The sequence below is a fragment of the Malurus melanocephalus genome, unplaced genomic scaffold, assembly GCF_030028575.1.
Source record: "Malurus melanocephalus ecotype Western Australia unplaced genomic scaffold, MMel_1.1 scaffold_16, whole genome shotgun sequence".
In the NCBI taxonomy this organism is placed as follows: Eukaryota; Metazoa; Chordata; class Aves; order Passeriformes; family Maluridae; genus Malurus; species Malurus melanocephalus.
Window position 1 is genome coordinate 4,163,365 of NW_026623248.1, and position 21,039 is coordinate 4,184,403.

Sequence of the window (21,039 nt, forward strand, 5' to 3'; positions counted from 1 at the left end):
GGCCTTGGTGTCTGCATCCCTCACATAACCTCAGCCTCGTCCTCCTCCTCTGGCAAAACTACTGTGACTACCACCTTTGTTTTGATTTCTTCTTAAATATGATTTCACAGAGGCTGTAACMACCATCTCCAATTGGCCCAGGTTTGGTCAGTGGCATGTCCATCAKCCTCAGAGCCAACAGCAATTGGCTCTGCCAGACATGGTGGAAGCCTCTAGAAGCTTCTCACAGGAGCCATCTTTTTGGTCTCCCCACTTCCAAAAACTGGGCCAAGCAAAACCATAATTGTATGAAGTGTATTTTAATGTGTGTAGACAGCACCTCAGATAATGATATTAGCCTATTCAAAAATACCATTAACTACAACGGGATGCTAAAAAATGAAGAATGGGAGCTAAAACAGACTGTTGTCAAACAGAGAAGACTATGAGGAATCAGAAACAAATGGGGAGAAGGGAGGAACATCAAAAGTGTGGATAGGGAAGCCATCAAGAGAATTGAGTTGAATATATATAGGCCTGTTGTATATTGGGAATAGTTACATGCGGGATTTTCTGACTTGGTGGTGTATGTGCTTGAATTGCTTACACAGCTGAGCCGTCTAAGCTCCAGTACTCTTCAGAATATACCCGAGGAGGTGCGTGAGCATGTAAAGCTACTCCTGAATGTAGCTCCAGCAGTGAGACCAGACGCAGATCAAATGACTAAGGTCAGTCCGTGGAAATTACAGTAGCCGTAGGAAAGAGAGAAATTAGTGTTTGCTTTGTACAGCTGTTTTCAAGTGTTTTCTGTTAAGCATTTTAGTTGAAATGTTAAATATTTTTTAGCCATTTGGAAGTAACATTATCAGCCAGAAGTTTTCCTTATGCTGACTATTTATTTGGAAAAGTGATTGCTGAGRCAATTTAGAAAAATTATTCAATACAACGTTTTATTCCTTTTCATGCAGTTGGAAGCTTTCAGTGCTATGCTTTTATATAATTCAGTCTTCAAAATTCTTTTGGAAGGATTTGAAAATGAGAAAATTATAAAGGGCAATAAATGTAAGGATTAATTTTGGCTTATGATTTTTGATGCATTCTTAAACATGCAGACGAGTAAAGTATACTCAGAAATTATTTTCCATAACAACCCAAAATTTAATTGCAGGTAGGCAAACTGTTGCTCCGTTTGGYTATCTGAAAGTAGAACTTAAAGCATGGTTTTTCCGTTGTCTTTTGCCCCATTTTCTCTTATCAAATAGYCTTGTAGGTTCCTGCTTATAGACTTGCTTTACTAAACAATTTTATTCTTTTGCTGTGGTGTAAAAAGGTTATATGCAGAGGTAGAAATCAGTGTATTAACTCTTGGAAGAAATAGTGAAGAAGGTTGAGGGAGCAGGTAATGGTTGTGTCCACTTATATGCTGAAAGATGAGAAGTGAGCAAATTGGCAGAAGATTCTCAGGTTATCTACTCAATTGTGTGAAGGACCACAACAAACAAATCTGTTAAGTGGTTGTATTAAGCACTGTGGTTTTGTAAAGATGTTAAGTCTCTTTTACCACATTTACACTGCACGCTGAATTGTTGGGTAGAGATATTAGAGTTTCCAGGGGTGGTAGCCATATCTGGGTGCCATAGAAGCTAATCCTTTGTTGTAATATTAAATAACTGAATTATTTCCAAGAGAAATTTTAGTCAAAGCTTATATTTTTCATTACATTTCTTTTGTGGACAGCTTATTGTATATGAAATAATGTTTTAACTTAGGTACACATAAAATGCATGTGTTTTTGAAAAATGATGGGAAAATTCTGTCTTAATAATCAGCTTGTATCTGAATATTAATACAACTTGGTATGCAAAAATTTAATTTTCTAATTGTTAATTGCAGACATGTCATTGTAAAGGTTTACTGTAGTGCATTGAAAAGGTAAATAGGTTATTATATTTTGGAATTACTGTAGCAATGTCAGTTGTTCCCCTCCAGATCACAACCTTTTCATCTTATTTTTAGATACCATTCTTTGATGATGTAGGAGCAATGACACTTCAATATTTTGATTCATTATTTCAAAGGGATAATCTGCAGAAATCACAGTTCTTTAAAGGACTGCCAAAAGTTCTGCCAAAGCTACCTAAGGTATGTCTGAGTGGTGTCTTGAAATAGCAAGTTTGAAAGTATGTAAATATCTATTAGCATTTTGACTCCTGGAGTGCTGTAGCATTGTGCCATAATAGACTGCCATGAGACTGTCAGAATAAAGTAGAAGGAAATAAAGGRAGGTTAGAACATATTTATTGTGGAAGTATTCCTCAGCAATCAATAATACTTTAAATGAAAATGGCAAATAAGCCAAATACGGAACCGTCATTTCCGTGTATAGTAGTTTATCCCAGTTTGAACAGAAATTGTCTTCTCTCCACTCGCAAGGCTTGTCCTGTGTTTCCAGATGCCATCGTAGCTCTTTGAAGATGTTTTGCCACCATTTCTTTCTATGAGATTGCTTCAAGTGTTTTTATTGCGAGACAGTACTTTAATGTTGAATGATACAGAGCTTCCTTCCCTCAGTAGACTAAGTGCTTTCTTGTGCTGGCAGTGCTCAGAAATCTCAAAGGCAAATGCCTGTCATTACATATTTCTACTGTGTAGTGTTRAACACTATGTCTAGACTGATTCCTTTTCCTTTTGTGGTATACCTTAATTTATGTAAGCCATAATGCCTATGTGATAGAAAAATAGTATTATTGTAATACATAATACAAGAACTGAGCTTCTCAATTAATACAKTAAATTTCTTTATTTTTAATTCTGTTTTGCACTGCACACTGCAACATGCAGGCTTCATATTTAATACTCTGTTCTTTTTTAAACAATATTTTTTTCCTTTGATCAGAAGTGGTTGCTGCTTTGAATTTGGAAATAGGTGGCATTGATTTTACCTAACTTTAGACAGCCACCTATTGACCTAATCATCTTACAGCATTTTTTTGTTTCTTTTTCTGTCTTCAAAGTATATTTTATGAGGGAAGTGACTGTGGTCTTGAACCATGTATTTCTATTTATTGACTTCAAAAGCGTTTAAGGATGTCTAACTCTACAGTGGACATGCACAGTTTAAATGTCTATTTAATCATCAGAATCCTATTTAGGGAATATACCTGGAGTTTTACAGGGAGGTATATATGGTAAGATTAGACATTTGCTCAATGGACGATGGGGTGCAGAGAAAAATCATTATTTTTGGGGTTTTATCGGATCTTTTTAAGGGTCTTGCTAGGGTCTTTTTAAAGAAAACATGTAGGGTAAAGTTTTTGTAACTCATTCGTGTGGCTGAAAGTCCTGTTTTCTGTACAGTTAATTGCTTTTTGTTGATCTTCACAGTTGTTACAGCCTTCATTTATGTTTTGAGTGCAAACAAAGAAAAGTAAGCAAAGTAGTAGAGTTAAATTAGCTACAGTGTGCTATATAAGARCAAATAAGAGATCAAAACTGAAAATTATCTGTCTGCTTTTTTGTAAATATCAGGCTAATATAAAAGCTGCTGAACTGGCACAATGGTAACTTACTGCAGGGCAGTACATGATTCATACTTGGGTGTTTTTTTTCTTCTAGCGTGTTATAATTCAGCGAATATTGCCTTGCTTGACTTCTGAATTTGTGAATCCTGATATGGTACCCTTTGTCTTGCCTAACGTTCTCTTGATTGCTGAGGAATGCACCAAAGAAGAATATATCAAGCTCATTCTGCCTGATCTTGGTCCTGTTTTCAAGCAGCAGGAACCAATCCAGGTATGTTAATATTATTCATATAACAAGTTTCCTCTTTGGTGTTTTTTTTTTCTCTGAAAAGAATGACTAATTGTTCTATTTCCCTTTTCCAGCTTCAGACACATTGCCCAACCTGCTCTGTAGTTGTCCAGGCAGTTAGTCTTGACTCATACAAAATAGATTTTTCCAGGAAATTCACAAAGGTTCTACCTCTGTTTATTTAGATGGGTTTTCTGAGGGTATATTTGTACTTACAGATGAGATGAGATTTGCAAAAAAAGGGAACATTGAATTAACTGCTTGATTTTGGTTGATTGTAGAAGATATATTTGTCAGCATTTCAACACTTATCTGGCCAGTCTGAGCAGGATTGTACAGTACAATGTTTGCATTCTACTAGTAGATATATCTGGGGTTTTTGGTTTGATTTTTTTCTTACATCCAGATTGCTGACATTTGGATCATGGGGTGGAAAAACTGTAATTTTGACATTCTTTTCTAAGAGCTATTTATTCATGATAATAAGAGTAATGTTTGTTTGAGGACTGTGCAAAAATTTGTTTAATTTTATTTTACAAATGTAATGTGTAAATAAAATATGCTGTTTTCGCTGCTGTTTAAATCTATAAAAGTAGATAAGACATAATCATTAYTGTAAAGGAGCAAAAGTTTGCATCCTTTTGTCATCACTATGTGCATGATGATTCCTGAGAAATCTGTCACAAAGTGAGGCATTGTGCCTCTACAGATGAGAGTCAGGTATGCATTCCTTCTAGCTCACTGCTCTATGCCGTTATTTCTCTTCAGAGCATTTGAAGGGCAAGATAAACCATAAACATAGCAATGAACAAGCAGACCCTTTATTTACGGGTTTCAGAAAACTGTACCAGAGAGCTGTCATTCTACTGGGGGGGGGGTGAGGAGGGGGGGAAGGGCACAACTGTATAACTGAGAATAGCTCATGATACTTGAACTTCTTAATGTTGCTTGTGCTTGGTACACTGAAGCTTTATATTAGCTTTGTTATCTTGAACAAAGTAAGTGTTTAACCACCCAAAAGCCAGTGAAGATGTTCTTTGTGCTGTGTCATCCTAAAAGGTAACACTGTGTTTTGCTTCATTTAACATTAGATATGTGACCAAATCCTCACTGCAAAATGTTTGTAGCAAAGTTTCATCTGGGGCAYAATGAGCACAAAAGCTGATTTATGTCTTGAGAAATGAGGGAAGCAAAATGCAAACTTGGAGTCAGCTCATAAAGACAGAGCTTTGCAAAGTTTTTCTGTGACTGCCTAGACACTAGACACTATTCAGTTCTTATACTGATATTTTTTAATGCAGAGTCCTACATGGCTTATTCAATTATTATTTCTGTGATCTTTTTAGTATGGCAAAGTTAAAGTAATCTGGAAAAAAATACAAAGGTTTGGAATACTAGAGGATAAAATTCTAGGTCTGGCTATCTTTGTATGAGACAGAAATGTTTCTGTGTGTTTGTAATTCCAGGAGAGGAGCAGACAGGGAAAATGACAGTATTCCAAACACTCTTTCAAGGTGTTATTTCTATGATGGGCTTGTTGCTTGACTTTCGTAGGGTATTTGGGTTAGGAAATGAATGTATCGTAGGAAAGCTGCTCTGATTCAATATGAAGAATTTGTTAGCTAGTGTTCACAATCCCTTTTTGTGAGGGAATTCATAATACGAAAATGGAATATCTAGTTAAACCTACTGTTGGCGTTAGTGTGCAGTAACATGTGCTGTAAGTTAACATCTTAGCTTACTCTGACAGAGCTTCCCAGACAAACCCTTGATTTATATCTACAGGATTCCACAGAGAGTTAGCATGTGCTGTAAATTCATTTTCTAATTCGCTGTGCCAAAGTGTACTCTGACAATTACTGGGCACTGCATTARGAAAAGAAGCATTGTCACTTAGAGTGCAACTGCTGCTAATTGTTTAATAGATGGTATATGTGATTCAGTGACTGTATCATCTTTGTTTTTATCTAAATATACAACACATATCAAATATTATCCTAGAAGCTTAAAATGAAAGGTGTTCTTTGGAACAGTATAAACTATGTAGTAGTTAAACACAGGTAAAAAAAGAGAGATCAAAAATGATTCAATTTTATCTTAGTTAAAAAGCATTGACAGCCAGTGTAAAGAGCTGAACTACTTCTGTGAAATCTAAATTTCTATAATATTTGTTTCTTACTTTAAAGGAAATTTTCTAGCTGTTAAGTAAGGGGTTTAATTTCAAATTTGCAAAACAATGAAATKATATTTCTCCAAAGCTATAGATTTAAGCAAGGTAGAAGCTGCATTCCACAATATTACAGGGTTGTTAGAGAAGARCAGGTGTTAAGAGCATGTGTAGGTTTCAAAACATCAAGTTTAGGGCAAATCAAGATTCTGTATTGAAGAAAACTATAAAATCTAGCTTTAAAACTGATCTCATCCATCTCACAGTGATTGTCCCAAATATAGGGATATTGCACCAGAATCAACATTCATGGAATGAATTTTGTGTGTGTGTTCAGTTTGRGAAATTATAAATATCCAATAAGAAAACACATATTAGCTGCAGTATAAAAATCTGTTTTTCTTCTTTGTAAAGGAAAACAAAAGGGGAAAATTTGTAATGTGTCTTGTTACATTTCTTTTTCTACACTGATGCTTCTTTTTATTTGACACTCAAGTACTGTTTGCCATGCATTTTTAGACAAAAATTCAAGTCTTCCTATAAAATACTTGGCTTTTTGTTATTAATGAGGTACGTTTCATCATAATTTATCCATCTAGTTTAACCTGTTTTCTAAAAGGAGTCTTGATGTCAATGGATACTCAATGTCCCCTCTAGCCCCTGTCTGAACTGAGATATGAGTCTTATGAGTTACACAGTGCTCTGGATTTGAGATTGAGCTGGCTGAGTGACTTAGAATAGTGGTTAACTTTTAAATGGCTAARCCTAAGCAAGATGGAACCCACTGTGCATATGTGCTATTATAGTATTATTTTTAGGTTAATGTGATGTGATTTTGTTTGAGATTTTTTATTTTATAATACACAATTTTCATGTTAAGTAGAATAAAGGTGTTTTTGTCCATCTAGTAGCTGTAATATTCTTTTCATGACATCCCTATTTTGATTTTAGACATATGGAATACAGCTTGTATATGTGGAGTTGTGATGGAATGCTTTGAAGACAGAATTTGAGTGATAGTTTTTCAAAAGTTTAGCTTTTTCAACCGTGATATGTGTATATTTTTTGTGGATGTATTTTAACAAAAGACCATAGATAGAAAAAAGAATGACTTACAAATTCTTGTAAATAGAAACAAGAACTCCYTACTGAGCCATTATGATTTGTTATTTCTGAAGGGTCAGTGTAGAACATGCATGTTGTGTTTGATTTGTATTTGCTCTTTTTAAAATGCAATAACATGTCAAAGTGTTTTTTGTCTTCCATGCCTTCAGGCAAGCAACATGGTAAGTGATTACATTTACTGAGTTATAAGAAAACTTCTGAAGTTTTTTTGATGTGATACAACACACTTCAGATTGTAAACRCATGCTTTGTAGTTAAAACTTTTGGCTTCTGATTTGTCCTTCTTTTAATAGATATTATTAATCTTCCTGCAAAAAATGGACTTGCTTCTAACCAAAACTCCACCAGATGAAATAAAGAACAGTGTTCTACCAATGGTTTATAGAGCCTTGGAAGCACCTTCAATTCAGATCCAGGTATGGTAGTTGCAGCCTTTATTGAAAACTTTTCYCTCTTTCAGCTGATGTGCTAACTTTTGTATACTCATGTGTTTGTTTACTTGAAAAAAAAAAAAGAAAATATAAAACTGTATAATATGCCTGAATGTTAAAAGAGATAAATGCTTTATTAAAGAACATTTGTTTCTGGTAAAGTGAAATTCAGGAGGGTAACCATTTGGCTATTGTTCTAATGCTCTGATGTTAAATTCTTACTAGCCACCATAGCAGAAAGTAGGATATGCATTTATATTTCACAGCAGAAACTGTGCAGGCATGCATGCTCTTCCCAGTCAGTGAGAGGTGGCTTATTCTGAGYTCCTGCTGGTAAGAACATCTGTGCTGACAGTTACCTCAGGAGACCTGATGTGCTGTAAAATCATATTAATATACCTTATGATGACATTTTTATGTATCCATTTTTTTTTTCTTCTTGTGCTTTCTCTACCTTTCTAAGGTTCTTCTGGGGATTTTTTTTTAGTCATTCAACTGGAATTAACTTCCAGTTACCCAAAAACATTCAGGAGTGGGAGATAAAACCGAAATAGTTCTCAAAGGCGGTTTTGGATAATCAGATGTGACTTCTGCTTTTGCTAAGCCTTTGTAATATCAGGGAGAAAGGTTTTGGTTTCAAAGTACCTGACATGAGTTTTTTTTCGGCATCTGTACTTTGGTTAATGATGTGTTTACGTGCAAAATATACTTAGTRTTACTGTCCCTTTTTTTGAGATTGGGCTGAAATTGTGTTTATTTTTTATCTGTTGCTAAAGTATGGTTGATCTTGACATGATATTTTATCTTTCAGTGTATCATTTTACTGCAGTATTATTGATAGTAGTCATTCAAATTTTCTTGATTTATGTAAGAGATTGGTAGTCTGATGTAGTAAAAGCTGCGCTTTCTATAAGGGTGTCTTGTGAAAATACAAGGTATTCTTGCTTTTTAAATATTTTGTTACAAATGTATGAATGCCCTTTTTTCTAAAATCCATTTTCAAAGGTTCTGTATACATATGATGTTTTATTATTCTAGTTATTTTTAAGCGAGTGTGATAGATTAGGGTCAGCGTAGTTGAACATGTTTCCTTAAATATKTCCTTAAAAGGAAGGCTTAAGAAAACATTTCGAACTAACTTTGATATTGAGTTATATTAGTACTAATTTTATAACAAATATGCATATTTCTTTTTAAAATTTTGTGGAATCTTCTTTTTGTAGGAGCTTTGCCTAAACATAATTCCCACATTTGCCAATTTAATAGATTACCCATCAATGAAAAATTCATTAATTCCAAGAATTAAAAATGCGTGCTTGCAAACTTCTTCTCTTGCCGTGAGTATCATAGTAATATTATCTCTAGTCTTCAGAAAATGTTGTTACCTTTAATTACTTTGGGTTTACCAAGTAAACCATCTTTAAAGAAAAACCCATCAATGTTTTCTGATTTCTTACTGAATTTTTTAGAATACTTCTTACAAATGCAAAAGCACAATTTACTTCTTTAACTGTTTTTAAAGTTATGAACAACTTACTGTGTTAATAATTCTGTAAAAATTATTGAAGTGGGTTCCATAGTAATACACATTGACARTGTCATGCAGAAAAGTCAAGGTTTTGTGAGCATAAAAATGAGTGTTTTTCTTTCATGATACAAAAGCATTTTTTTAACTTGTCTTGAATTTTTCATATATAAAGGTTTTCTTAAGAGTTTTGTAATTTTRTTTTGTTTTGGTTTTGTTGTTTTTTTCTGTAAATAAAGAGTTTGTTTAATTCTAATCATATTTCATAGGTCCGGGTAAACTCACTCGTGTGCTTGGGCAAGATTTTGGAGTACTTGGATAAATGGTTTGTGCTTGATGATATTTTACCTTTTTTACAACAAATTCCATCAAAGGAACCTGCAGTGCTCATGGGAATTTTAGGTAACTAGTACTTCCAATGTTCTCTTTTGTACTTTGATATTGTAAATGTGAGAGCTTTCTGTATTATCATTGAACAATGTTTACATAGTGCATCCCTAAAATTACTATTAAAAACTTCCTATTTCTGGTTCTTAAGTATGTCCCTATTCAGTTACCTTTTTTGTGACATCTGAGCACTAGTCCATATCTTTTTAGTCTTCGGGGCCCCATGCAATTCTCAGTACTCACTGCAGTTCTTGGACTGTGACACTTCCATGGACTGGATGCTCCAAACAGTCRGAGAGGCTGTTTTCTTCAGAAGAATATATGAGCTGCCTTCTTTCAGATGCTGAGCACCTGGTTGGAGCTTTTGAGATGTTACTGTTGCCTTCTTCTACCATTCTTGCATGGCAGATGCTAGAAATKATTGTCTCCAAATCTGCTGTTCTTTACTGCAGGTTTTGTTAGACTCATTTTGTTGGACRTTTAATCACACAGTGGTCCCTGTGCACAGAAATGGAACACAGTCTGGGGTGAGGTCTCACARAAGGACTAACAAAACCTAATGGCTTGGTACTMCTGGAATGGGAGACCTCACTCCCATTTGAGCTTTCCTCTGCCACTCGGTGCTTGCCTGTCTCAGGGTGTGTGATTTTAACAACTTGAATGGGGTTAAGGAGTCCRAATAACCAGAGCTACTGCCAAGAAAGGGCTGTGACCGCTTGGCCAAGTCTGGAAGACAGTGGCCATTTCTCTTACTGACAACAAAGTGGTATAGACCATTTGTAACAGCTGAGCTGTACTGCCAATAACCCTCATTAAACACTGTGCTAATGTGTGATGGCAGCATTATTTTTATTTGCTCAAAAGCCGCAAGAAGGCATCTTATCTGTACTGATTTAAGGCTGCCTGTTTCCCTTAATTCTTGCAGCTTTGACTTACGTTTGCTATCTATGGGACCATTCCCTTTTGCTTTGGTTGTGTTAATCCTGTATTCTGCTCAGCTACAGTGAGCAAGTGAATCCTAGTTTGGAAATGATGGGCTGAAATCAGTTTTTTATATTCAGGCTCTTCTTTCTTCTGGAATCATAATACCATCCTTCATTTTCTTTGTTTTGGTGACAGCTCTGTTCTACTACCATAGAAAGTGAGGAAAGCTGCTGTGTCTTTTATGCTAATACATTTAGTGTCTGCCACCAGAGCTTGACTRTTTAAGGAAAGGACTCTTCCTGTCAGAAGTGCTACAGAATGTTTGGGTTTAACATTGGGTCTCCCTGTCAGGATTCTTTTTTCAGTGATTTTAAAGCATAGAGATTATGCCTGAGTTCTGATCCTATGTGTAACACAGCCCCAAACTTCTAGGTAACAGTGTTTGTAAAACACCATCAGAGTGTAGGATGAGAGTTAATCATAGCTACTTGTCGTGTGCCAGAAGAGAATACATCCTCAGTTAATGCAGCTTGATTTCTCAAGTGGCAGTGTGTCAGTTTGTGGTAACTCACTTGCACATAATCTATTCAAAGATGCATATTCTCAGATAATTGGCCAGAACAATACATTGAGTAATACCAAGTTTCATAACTGCCAAGTACGAGTTTGTACATCCTCGTGTTCTGAATTGTRGCAAAGCCCTTGGTGTTTGTTGTGGTCATTAATTAGCCTTTATGATTCTCTTGGTCATACTGGTCCCGCTTGCACATAAACACGGTGATTATTCAGATGATCAGTACATATGAGTTTGCTACTTCAAGTTTGTTCAGATTATTTACCACACTTAACAATGTTTGCTATTTTGTATGTTCTATGTTAGGTATTTACAAATGTACATTTACTCACAAGAAGTTGGGAATTACCAAAGAGCAGCTTGCAGGAAAAGTATTGCCCCATCTGATTCCTCTTAGTATTGAGAACAATCTTAATCTCAATCAGGTAGGAACATGACTGTTTTGCATGCTTTTACTTGACAATTATCATTATTAATTATTTATTAATAAATTTAAACCGTTGTCATAAAAAAATCATACATTACTGCATGTGTCTGCTGTAAAAACAAACAATACTAAAACCCTTCCCAGTTTTACTGTATTTGTCTGTTTGAAGCAGCTTATTATTTTTCAGTGTATTTAACGAATGTGCTGTAAAATTCCAAAATTAATACTGTCACCTTTCAAATATCCTACAAAAACAGTTAGCTACTAGCATAGTAAGTATTCAAATAAAATGCTATATTGCTATGAAATATTGGGAAAGGGAATAATAATTTGRTTGGTTTGTTTGAAAATKATTCTGATAGTACTCATATGTGGGGRTTTTGTCTGCATTGCCCCATTTCAGTTCCTTTTTAGTGGCCTGTATTTTTCCCTGTTTCAGTATGCACTGTTCTGGTAGTTTGGTATCTAATGCATGATAATGAAGGTGGATTATAAATTATTTAAAATCTGCAGTTTATCTGACATTATGTAGGTATTACCTGCTAAGTTATACCTGTCTGAATTTCATCACTGCAAAATCCCAACTTCTTATATATTTCTTTTACAGTTTAATTCTTTTATTTGTGTTATAAAAGATATGCTCAATAGATTGGAAGCAGAGCATAAAACAAAACTTGAGCAACTTCATGTGATGCAAGAGCAACAGAAGTAAGTGTGCATATTGGTGTTGGAGAAGTAATAATTTTTTGGCAAATGCTAGAAAACTTTCGCCATAGCAATAAAAAAAAATCAGCGAATTCTAAGTTCAGTAGTTGAGAATTACCTCGAATAAGSAGAGTTATCAGAAATCTTGTTTGTATGTGCTAAGATGTTTTCCTGTAGTTGCTGAGAAATAGCCATACCAGAGAAACATAGACATTGCAGCCTTTTAGAAGACTGGGATATTTTGAAGTATTTGGAGCAATTTTGTGGAGTCTGATATGAGGTGAGATTTCTGAGACAAAATGTAACTTGGGATATCTTAAGTCTGGGTCACCCCGCTCAAAGGGAGAAATGAAGACATTGGAAAATGATTAGGAGTCTTCTGTTTTTCATAGGAACATTTGTCAGTCTCCTGAAGGCATTATACAAAAGTGGTGGTGCTCTTAAAATGCAATTTTTCGGTATTATTTAAATGTAAACTAACCTGCATTGTTAGATTAGTGTTGTGAATGTGATTACAAAGTTGTTYTTTTGTAATATACTCTGTGCTATGTAGATCTTTGGACATAGCCAACCAAATGAGTGGCTCTGAAGAGGCAAGATCTGCTGGTACAAGCAATCAGGTAAGCAGCTGTATGTAATTTACACATGGAACATTGAAATTTTAAATTATTTAGTTGCTATTTATGTAGCTTTAAATTACAGTATTTCAAATAATGAAGGTTTTTTTCTTTGAACTTAAACAGATTGACAAGGTATTTAATAATGGAACTGATCTTCTAACTAGTGGATCTGATAGTAAAGAGAATGAGATGTCATCAATACAGAGAAAGGTGTGCTTTACTTTATTTTGTAATTCATTTTTATCCATCTATCTACAAGGCTAATAGGATTGCAGAGGAAGATTGTGTGTAAATATGTACCGTATTTACAGTTTTAGCGGAAAAACTAGCTGCTTTTATGTACCACACCACCACACACAGCCACATGAGAAGGTCCATGAAAAACATTCAGATCATACCCTTGAATTTCCGTGTAAGCCTTTCCTTGAAAATAGCTTTGTACAAAGAAGCAGCAATTAGGATTATAAATGTGTGGTCATTTTCTTTCTCCTTAATGACAGATTAAAATGAAACTAAAACTTCATCACTGGATTTAGGCAGGAAAAGCAAAATAGGGACCCTTATGATAAAATGACAAAGAGAAATGTAAAATTCAAAGTAGTAGCAGAGACTAACTTTTACTGTGCCTTTCAGAGTTAAGTGAAAACAGTCAATATCGAGTTAAATACAAAAAGAAGAGGAAAAACATAGCATAACATAGAATATCAGCAGTAACATAGTAAACATAGGCTTTAACTATTGTAAAATTCTTTTCATACTAATAATTATGGAAATGGCTCCCCAGAATCTGTATGTTTTATAATTTCTATTTCTAGTTACCTGAATCCTTGCACTAATTTTAGACTAAGGGGGAATGATTTAATTACTTTAGCCTTCATTATTAACAAAAGTAGATTTGAAATCCTTGAAAGACTCTTGAGCAGTTTTAAAATGAAATTTCCTTTTCAACTCCATGGTCAGTTGCATTTCTATATCAATTTAGTAACCATATAAAAACCAAAACTGAAGAACACTTTTTCTTATGCCCAATATTAAGGAAACAAAGCTAAAGTGGCTTTGTTGATGTATCTCTTTTATTTGAGATCTGCCCAAATTACTAATTATCCTACTTTCAGTATTGTATTTATTTGCTTTAAGTACTTTCTAGCAATATGGTAAATATTATAATAGATTCCCATTTATTGGCTTTCTCTTTTGTGTAAATAATTGTGTTGTTTACCACATATTATTGAAATGACAGTTCTATTATGAAATAAAAATATGAATGTAAGAATTACCATTTTTTGCAACTTACTATCAGTACTTTCCCTTTTAAAGGCCTCCCTTACTCTGGAAGAGAAGCAAAAGTTAGCTAAAGAACAAGAACAGGCACAGAAACTGAAAAGCCAGCAACCTCTTAAGCCTCAAGCAACTACAGTGACGCCTCCGGTGAAGCAGGTGAGATAGAATAAACTGCTGCACTGTTTCCACTGGAGCTCTGATGCTTTTTGAAGGGCTGTATGCATTTCGAATTTTTTCCTCCTGTGAGTCACTTTTGTTTTCTCTRGTGGTACAACAGCACAGCTGAGAAAAGATAAATTAAATTTTCCTGTGCTTTCCATTTGCATCATTAGCAATATTCCCCCACTTCCTAAACTGCTRGTTTCCAAGGATATCATTATTATTAGAAGATCATTGTTCTAGATAAGAAAAAAGGACCTATTAAAAAAGGATTTTCTCTGAAGAGTTTATTAAGTAAATATATAAAGGATTTGGGGATAGGAATGGAGCATTTAAGCAAACAGTCACAGTGGTACTTAGAGTGTAGTTTTAGATATCAAATTAAAGCTGCATAACAATTCCTTCTAAGTAGCAAAGGACAAAAACAATTTAATTTCTCTTGTGTATTATTACATTTCATGTCCAATTCCATGCAGTGAATTTTAGTTTCTGGAAAAGTAATGCCAGGTCAGCAGGRGGGGTAATGATAAAATACTGTTGCTAGAGGTCTGTATGGGAAAAACATTTAACTGCATTTTTTGTGTTTTGCAGACAAAAGACTTGACAGATACCTTGATAGATAATATGTCATCTTTGACAAGCCGTCCTGTCAACCAAGCTCAAGTTGCATCTTCAAACAGCTTCTCTTCTGTTCCTTCTATGTGTGTTGGAATGGGATTTTCATCACCCATTGACAACACCAAGAGAAATATGACAAATGGACTAAATACAAATATGGGTTTTCAGACTGCTGGATTCAGTATGGGAGCAAGTCTCACCACTCAGAATTTCTTCAGTGGTCCAAGTGCAACAGGAGCTTCCAAGATGAACATTGTACCACCTGCCAATATGCCAAATTACAGTCCTATGAATGCTGCATCTGCAATCTCTCCACTGACACAGCAAAACAAACCCCCAGATATGTCTGCTTTAGATAATCTTTTTGGTCCTCAAAAACCTAAAGTTAGCATGAAACAGTTGGCTCAACAGAAATCAAACCAGTGGGTTAAYCAGTTTGTACCACCACCAGGGTCCCCAAATGCGAGCAATACAGTGTTGGGACCTCAGATGAACGTGATGGGACAGCCGGGCTTTGGGATACAGGGTAATCCTTTCTTTTCTCCTCAGAACTTTGCACAACCAGCAAACACAATGACAAACAGCAGCTCAGCTAGTAATGACTTAAAAGATCTTTTTGGGTAAAATGTTTTGTTTTCTTCTTTCAAAGATTGATGAAATTTGGATCATGGGTAAGCTGATTAATATCTTGTTTTGGTTAGTAAAAGCATGACTTGGGGAAGCTTTCAACCCAGCAAAGGAAAGACTTTTGCACAGGAAAAAGGCTGATGTTGCATTCACCTGATACTGCAGTGGAATTGTGTAAGTGCAAAGTCATCTTACATGCTAAAGATTTCCTGTCTCTTTACCAGCATGAGAGTGCTGAAGGTAGGATGCATATGTTCRACTGAAAAAGAAGTGTATCAGAATTATTCAGAGGTGTACTCAGTCAACTCCTATGAAATTTTCTACAAAATTTTGGTTTTTAAGTTCAGCAAAAATGCTTAGGGGATAATGACGCTAGTGGATGCAAACCTGGAGAATTATTCCTGTTGCCTGAATTTATTACAAGCTGTTATTTTGCAAAAAGGAAATTCATATGCTGGCCCAAAATTTTCGATAGCCAAATTATACAGAGATAATTCTAAACAATAACTGTGGACGAGACTATGGAGGGAGCACATTTTAACTTCAGTTATATAAGATAATGTAATGAATGTGGTAGTAAACTGTAACAAGATTCATTGAGCATAAGAAGTTCTAAAATTCTGTGCAAGTTTGGGAGAGAGTAAGAATGCTGCTTCAAAGGTYGTGTTGGTTTACAATCTCTTCTATAATGCCAGATCCTTCTTACAAGCCCCATAGCAAAAGCAACATACCACTTAAGCGGGACTTAAAAATACTTAAAATGTGGTGATTTCATCACATTTGCTATATATTTCATTGTTTTGGCTAATGTGATACTACTTCTAACCGATGTGTAAAAAGAATAATCGTAGTTACAAAACCTCTCAGAATGAATGTACATGTAAAATTCACATGTTGACTGCCCTAACTGTGTAACAAAACACACATTATACAGTTACACGAAAATATCTTAATTAATAATTTTTGGCTCAATTGCGAAGATGAAAAAGGATCGCCTTATACAAGTTGCACAGGGTTGTGTGAAAAAGCAGACTGCCATAAATTGCCTTGACTAGAGTGAACTATTTCATTTTAATTTTGCTTTAAATCAAATCCTCATGAAGGATAGATCGACATGAAGTGATTTCTCAAATATGGATTTGTAAGCTCTAGAGTATATGATGAATACACAGTTATTCTAGATTATTTTTATTGTATTACTCTAAATTCAATAAAAATCTCCAGAAAGCCAAATAGTAGTTTCTTCTACTTCCCAGAAGGTATATGCTCAGCCTGCCCATGATGGAATCTCTGCTCTGTCAGATACTACTGTTAGGTTTTAACTTTTTTCCCCTAAGAACTTCAAGAGCTTTCTTACCTAATATTTTGAAGACTATAAATGGTTATTTTGAGAAGGAAAGAACTAGTTAYTTTTTTTTATGGAAAGCCTACCTGCTTTCTTTTTCAAAGCCTTTCACTGAAGAAACTCTTCTTTCATTTGCTGCTTAAGAAACCAAAGGGCCTTATGCTGTAAATATGACTTGTATTTTGTTATATTCCACAGTTCTAAGTGGTAATAGCATTAAGCATATTTCTTAAAGAATCTTTTATGTATTATAGCTGCTGTGTTAATCCTATTACTTTGAAATACMTGGGACCAATGAATTTGTGGTCTAAAAAACAATACCTAACACATTGTGATGTTTATGTGCTGTCAATATCCATGGTAAGCATTGTAGGTCATGTTAAAATATCCATGTAAATTTAAGTACAATATTAGAACTGTTGAACTATTCAAGTTAATTTACAGTTTCTGGCACTCTGTGCTCTCAATCACACTAATGTCTTCTTTTATGTCAACTCTTGAAAGCTGTGTTTTGTTAAGGTAACCTAAAGCAAGACTTTGAAGAACTACTTGAATCTGTATTCCTCTAAATTATTTGGAAAATAAGTTTATATTAAAAACATCATCTCATTGGACTCTTCAATGTATTAAATTAATGTATTTATGGCAAAGGCAGTCTTACAAGTCAGTGTCCTGATCTGGGGTTTCTGTCACTGATCTCTCTGGCCTGGGGGCTTTTCAGGACTGAATTTAGTTTAACCTATTGCCGGGAAAGCTAAGTGAAAAAACAGTTGATCTGATTTAATGTACTAGATCTCCTAAACTGTGTGGTTTGGAATATGTGCTTTTGGCATGGGCTATATGAGAACATAATCTATTTTGTAAGAATGAAAAGAAATCCTACGAGTTCAAGTTGAAAGAGGCTCTTTTATGAAGTGGTAATGCAATGGAATAAGGGCTTTATCTGACTCAAGAAAAAGGATTTTTTTTTCATTCATATTTGAGACTGTGATTTTGATTTCTCTTGTTTGTCGCCAGTTTCAAAATGACCAGAGTAGAAGAACAACAAAGAAAATGGAAAAGGGTGCTTATAAAAGCTCTACAAAATTTTCCAGTTATTTAAAAATTAGAAAAAAAATATAACTGTAGTTGAAATGAGTGAGTCCAATCCCTCTTCCACATAGATGCTTCCTGCTTAGTGTGTCAGGAAACTCTGTGTATGTGAAGTTCTGTAATTATTTCTTCTTAGCTTAAAGGAGAGGTAAGTCCCATGGCCATGTGCCACTTGGCTTCTGCTAGAGTAGTTTTCCTTTAGGAGGCCTTGTCTAATTGATCTCTCCACTTACAAGTCATCGTTCTGAGGTCCTGCAGAAGGCTGGAAGACTTGTGTTGTGGCCAKAATGAATTCTTGGAGAGCAGAAATTGTGCTTCACATCCAARTTGGGGTTTGGGACAGAGGAAGGGGAATGGACAATGTTACAAAATGTGGGTATTTCAGGAGACTCCTATGTCTGAACTTGGATGGCAAGCAGTGTTGCATCCAGYTTGGCCTGAAGCAGAGGGTCGGCCTAGTCCTTATGTAAAGTGAAATGGAGAACACAGGTTTAAAAATGGTACTGTTTTTTGACAGTTAATGAAATAATTACCTGGTAAAAAATAAGATTTTCTTTACAATGCTTTGAGCGAGACTGTAAGTTACACTAAATTTCTACCCTACGTATGCAACCTAATTTAAAGGAAAAGAAGTGGAAGCCTGTCAGGTTATATCATCATAGCCTCTATGCTGTGCACCCACTGTGCTCACTCGCTTTGAGAATATCTTCATTCTACTGTGGAAATGAGAGCAGGGTCTGGGCTGAAGTGCCCAGSCCACCTAGTTTATATTCATTTGTAAAGGGGAGATAAACGGAAGGAGTAAGTTCCTGTTCTTTAAGTAATTCATCTATATTGTGTTTACTACTAAAGGAGAAGCTAAGTGAAAATAGCAGCACATCTTACATACATCAGTTGTGCTTTGGTTGCTCTGGTGTATGCTAAATGAACATGACTGCACCAAGACAGCCATGTTTTCCCTATAAGAGCTCTTGGTTCCATTTGGGTTTAAATATGAAAGTCTCTGAAGCACCCTCAAAACTCAGTCTTAGAAAGCAAGCTAATCCTGCTAGAGAGAAGGATTGTATTAAAGAGTCTTGAAAAACCTTCTCTGTTTGGGTGGATGGAGAATCTTAAAACTGCTGAGTTCCAGATTAGCTTTGAAACCCCTGTTCTGGCTCTTGAGAGGAGAGAAACTGGGAGTGAAATGGCACAGGTGTCACTGGAGGAGGGAACCACTCATCACACAAGTGGTATGAATAAGGCACAGAACAGCCCTTGGAACCTGCTTATGCAGGAGGGCAGCAGTACCAGAGGAGTGTTCTGAAAGGTAAAGGAGTCCATCAATTGTTTGGGAGATGYGGAGAGAAAATTTTCTGGGAACATGGGTAGAATGCCCTAGTTTGTTTTAAATTCGACACTATAGTCTCCTCACTGTGAATAAGAGATGTTGTGGGGAAGTTGTGGCCTTAAACAGGTGTTGAGTATACCAGGTAAAAGGCTGAATTTTTGTGTGTGTAGGTGCACAACATTTCAAGCCTTATTCTTTAAAACTTTCCTTTTCTGTTAAGTTTTATCTTTTTAGCAGCAACTGTTCCACATGCATGTGGAACCTTAATAAATGCCCTGATGGCCTTTTAAAGTAAGAAAAATGTATGTTGACTTTTGTATTATACCCCCGTTGTAGTGTTATCTGTGTGTTGATAGATAAGTGTGATTATATTACAGATTATAGGACTTTTTGATTTATCAGTTCAATTGCACCAAAAAACAGACTCAGTGAGAAGTTAAATTTGAGTCAAATTCCATAAAGCTTCCATACAGGCTACAAGTTATATGATACTCGTGTTATTTGTTATACCTGCTTAGTCTGCCTATGTGTGTGTGACTTGAGCAGAAAAGGAAAGTATTTAAAACACAARTTTATGAACACTGGATCTTGCATTACAGTGACATTTTTGGACTTTGGAGTGACCTTTGCTTATTGACTAGGGTTTTTTAATTGAGAGGGGGTGGGATATTGCTGATTTGTGCCATTTCCAATGAAAGAAACATCGGGAGAGGGAGTACAGAAAAAAAAATACCCTGTTGTATATGTAACCCTTCTTTTTCATTGTTCAGAGATATGCTGCATTTTATATATTCCTTGTGAACTTTTCCTTTGAAATRTCTGTGAGRAAACCTATCTGGATTTCAGATGAGRTAGCTGATTTTCAAGTGAGGTTCTGCCTTGTACCTTACTTTCCATTAGGTTTTGACTGTTTCGCAAGGAAATTGCACAAGGCAGTAAAACCTTGGATTCATACACCAAATCCTCTTGCCTTTTAGGCCTCACCCTTGTATCAACATAACAAATAAGCCCYGAAGTTGTATTGTCTTTAAGTTCTCTGAAACAGGTCTAACTGCTGTACAGATTTTTGAGATGAAGCTGTAAATCAAAATGTGTTATAGTGAACTCAGGCCTTGTGCAAAATATTTAGTACTTGTTTATTTGTCTAATTGTACAGTCTCTGTGCTAGTGGCAGTTTTATGTTTTGATTGTAAAACATTAAAATTCTCAAGAGATTTATAAAATTATATTATTGTTGTGTCATAAATAGCACTGTTGATTCATAAATAGGACTGTCATAGCATGGCATTAGTGTATATCTGGTTTATTGGACAGCTCTTCAAAACCAAAATTATTCTTGTATCAACTTTTAGATCAGTTATTTTAAAGCTATGTCAAAGGTACAGTGACAGTTTTGAGAAATTCACATCACTTTGTACTCTGAATTAGGTTGCCTATGGAAATAAATGAAGTTTTCATATTTTCGTTGGAAGATATTTTTATTGAAAATTTTCATTAAATTAACTAATAGTAACTTCAGTAGAAAACTTTCCTGTACATTTTGCTGAAAATATATTTTATCCTATGTACTTTTGAGTTCATTTCTTAGAGATTGTTGCCTAGACATTTGTAAAATGTCATCACATATTGGCTTCATTAAATGGMTAAAAGTTCTGGGGAATCTGCCACACTAGATGCCTCCAAAATTAGCATTTACTTTTTCTAAGCCCACGCTGGGATTCTGATGACACATAGTGATCTCAATTTGCATTTTCACAGCTCATTGACCCAGAAACGGCCCTTTCTCTAAACCTGAGTTTCAAGATACACTGCTTTGTCAGGTTAGTTTGCCAGCACTCTTAAGGAATGTAGTTCTCAGCTTTTTATATGGTATAAATTGTTCAAGTATGAGACATCTGACCTCTGACATCTGA

General features: G+C 35.2%; 1 protein-coding gene across 3 annotated transcripts in view; it reads left to right on the forward strand.

Moving 5' to 3' along the window:
• Positions 1 to 20,604, forward strand: part of SCYL2 (SCY1 like pseudokinase 2) — a 38,831-nt gene extending 18,227 nt beyond the window's left edge. For 2 of the 3 annotated variants that reach the window (XM_057386062.1, XM_057386079.1), the window contains 12 exons: positions 591 to 707; positions 1,996 to 2,121; positions 3,595 to 3,771; positions 7,375 to 7,497; positions 8,736 to 8,849; positions 9,307 to 9,439; positions 11,229 to 11,347; positions 11,957 to 12,057; positions 12,608 to 12,674; positions 12,798 to 12,884; positions 13,992 to 14,111; positions 14,706 to 20,604. In XM_057386062.1, the coding sequence (XP_057242045.1) occupies positions 591 to 707; positions 1,996 to 2,121; positions 3,595 to 3,771; positions 7,375 to 7,497; positions 8,736 to 8,849; positions 9,307 to 9,439; positions 11,229 to 11,347; positions 11,957 to 12,057; positions 12,608 to 12,674; positions 12,798 to 12,884; positions 13,992 to 14,111; positions 14,706 to 15,356 (1,935 nt within the window). In that variant the 3' untranslated portion in view covers positions 15,357 to 20,604. The remainder of the gene's footprint in view (positions 1 to 590; positions 708 to 1,995; positions 2,122 to 3,594; positions 3,772 to 7,374; positions 7,498 to 8,735; positions 8,850 to 9,306; positions 9,440 to 11,228; positions 11,348 to 11,956; positions 12,058 to 12,607; positions 12,675 to 12,797; positions 12,885 to 13,991; positions 14,112 to 14,705) is intronic. The other variant, XM_057386070.1, reaches the window with a different exon arrangement.
• The last annotated feature ends 435 nt before the right edge of the window (positions 20,605 to 21,039 follow it).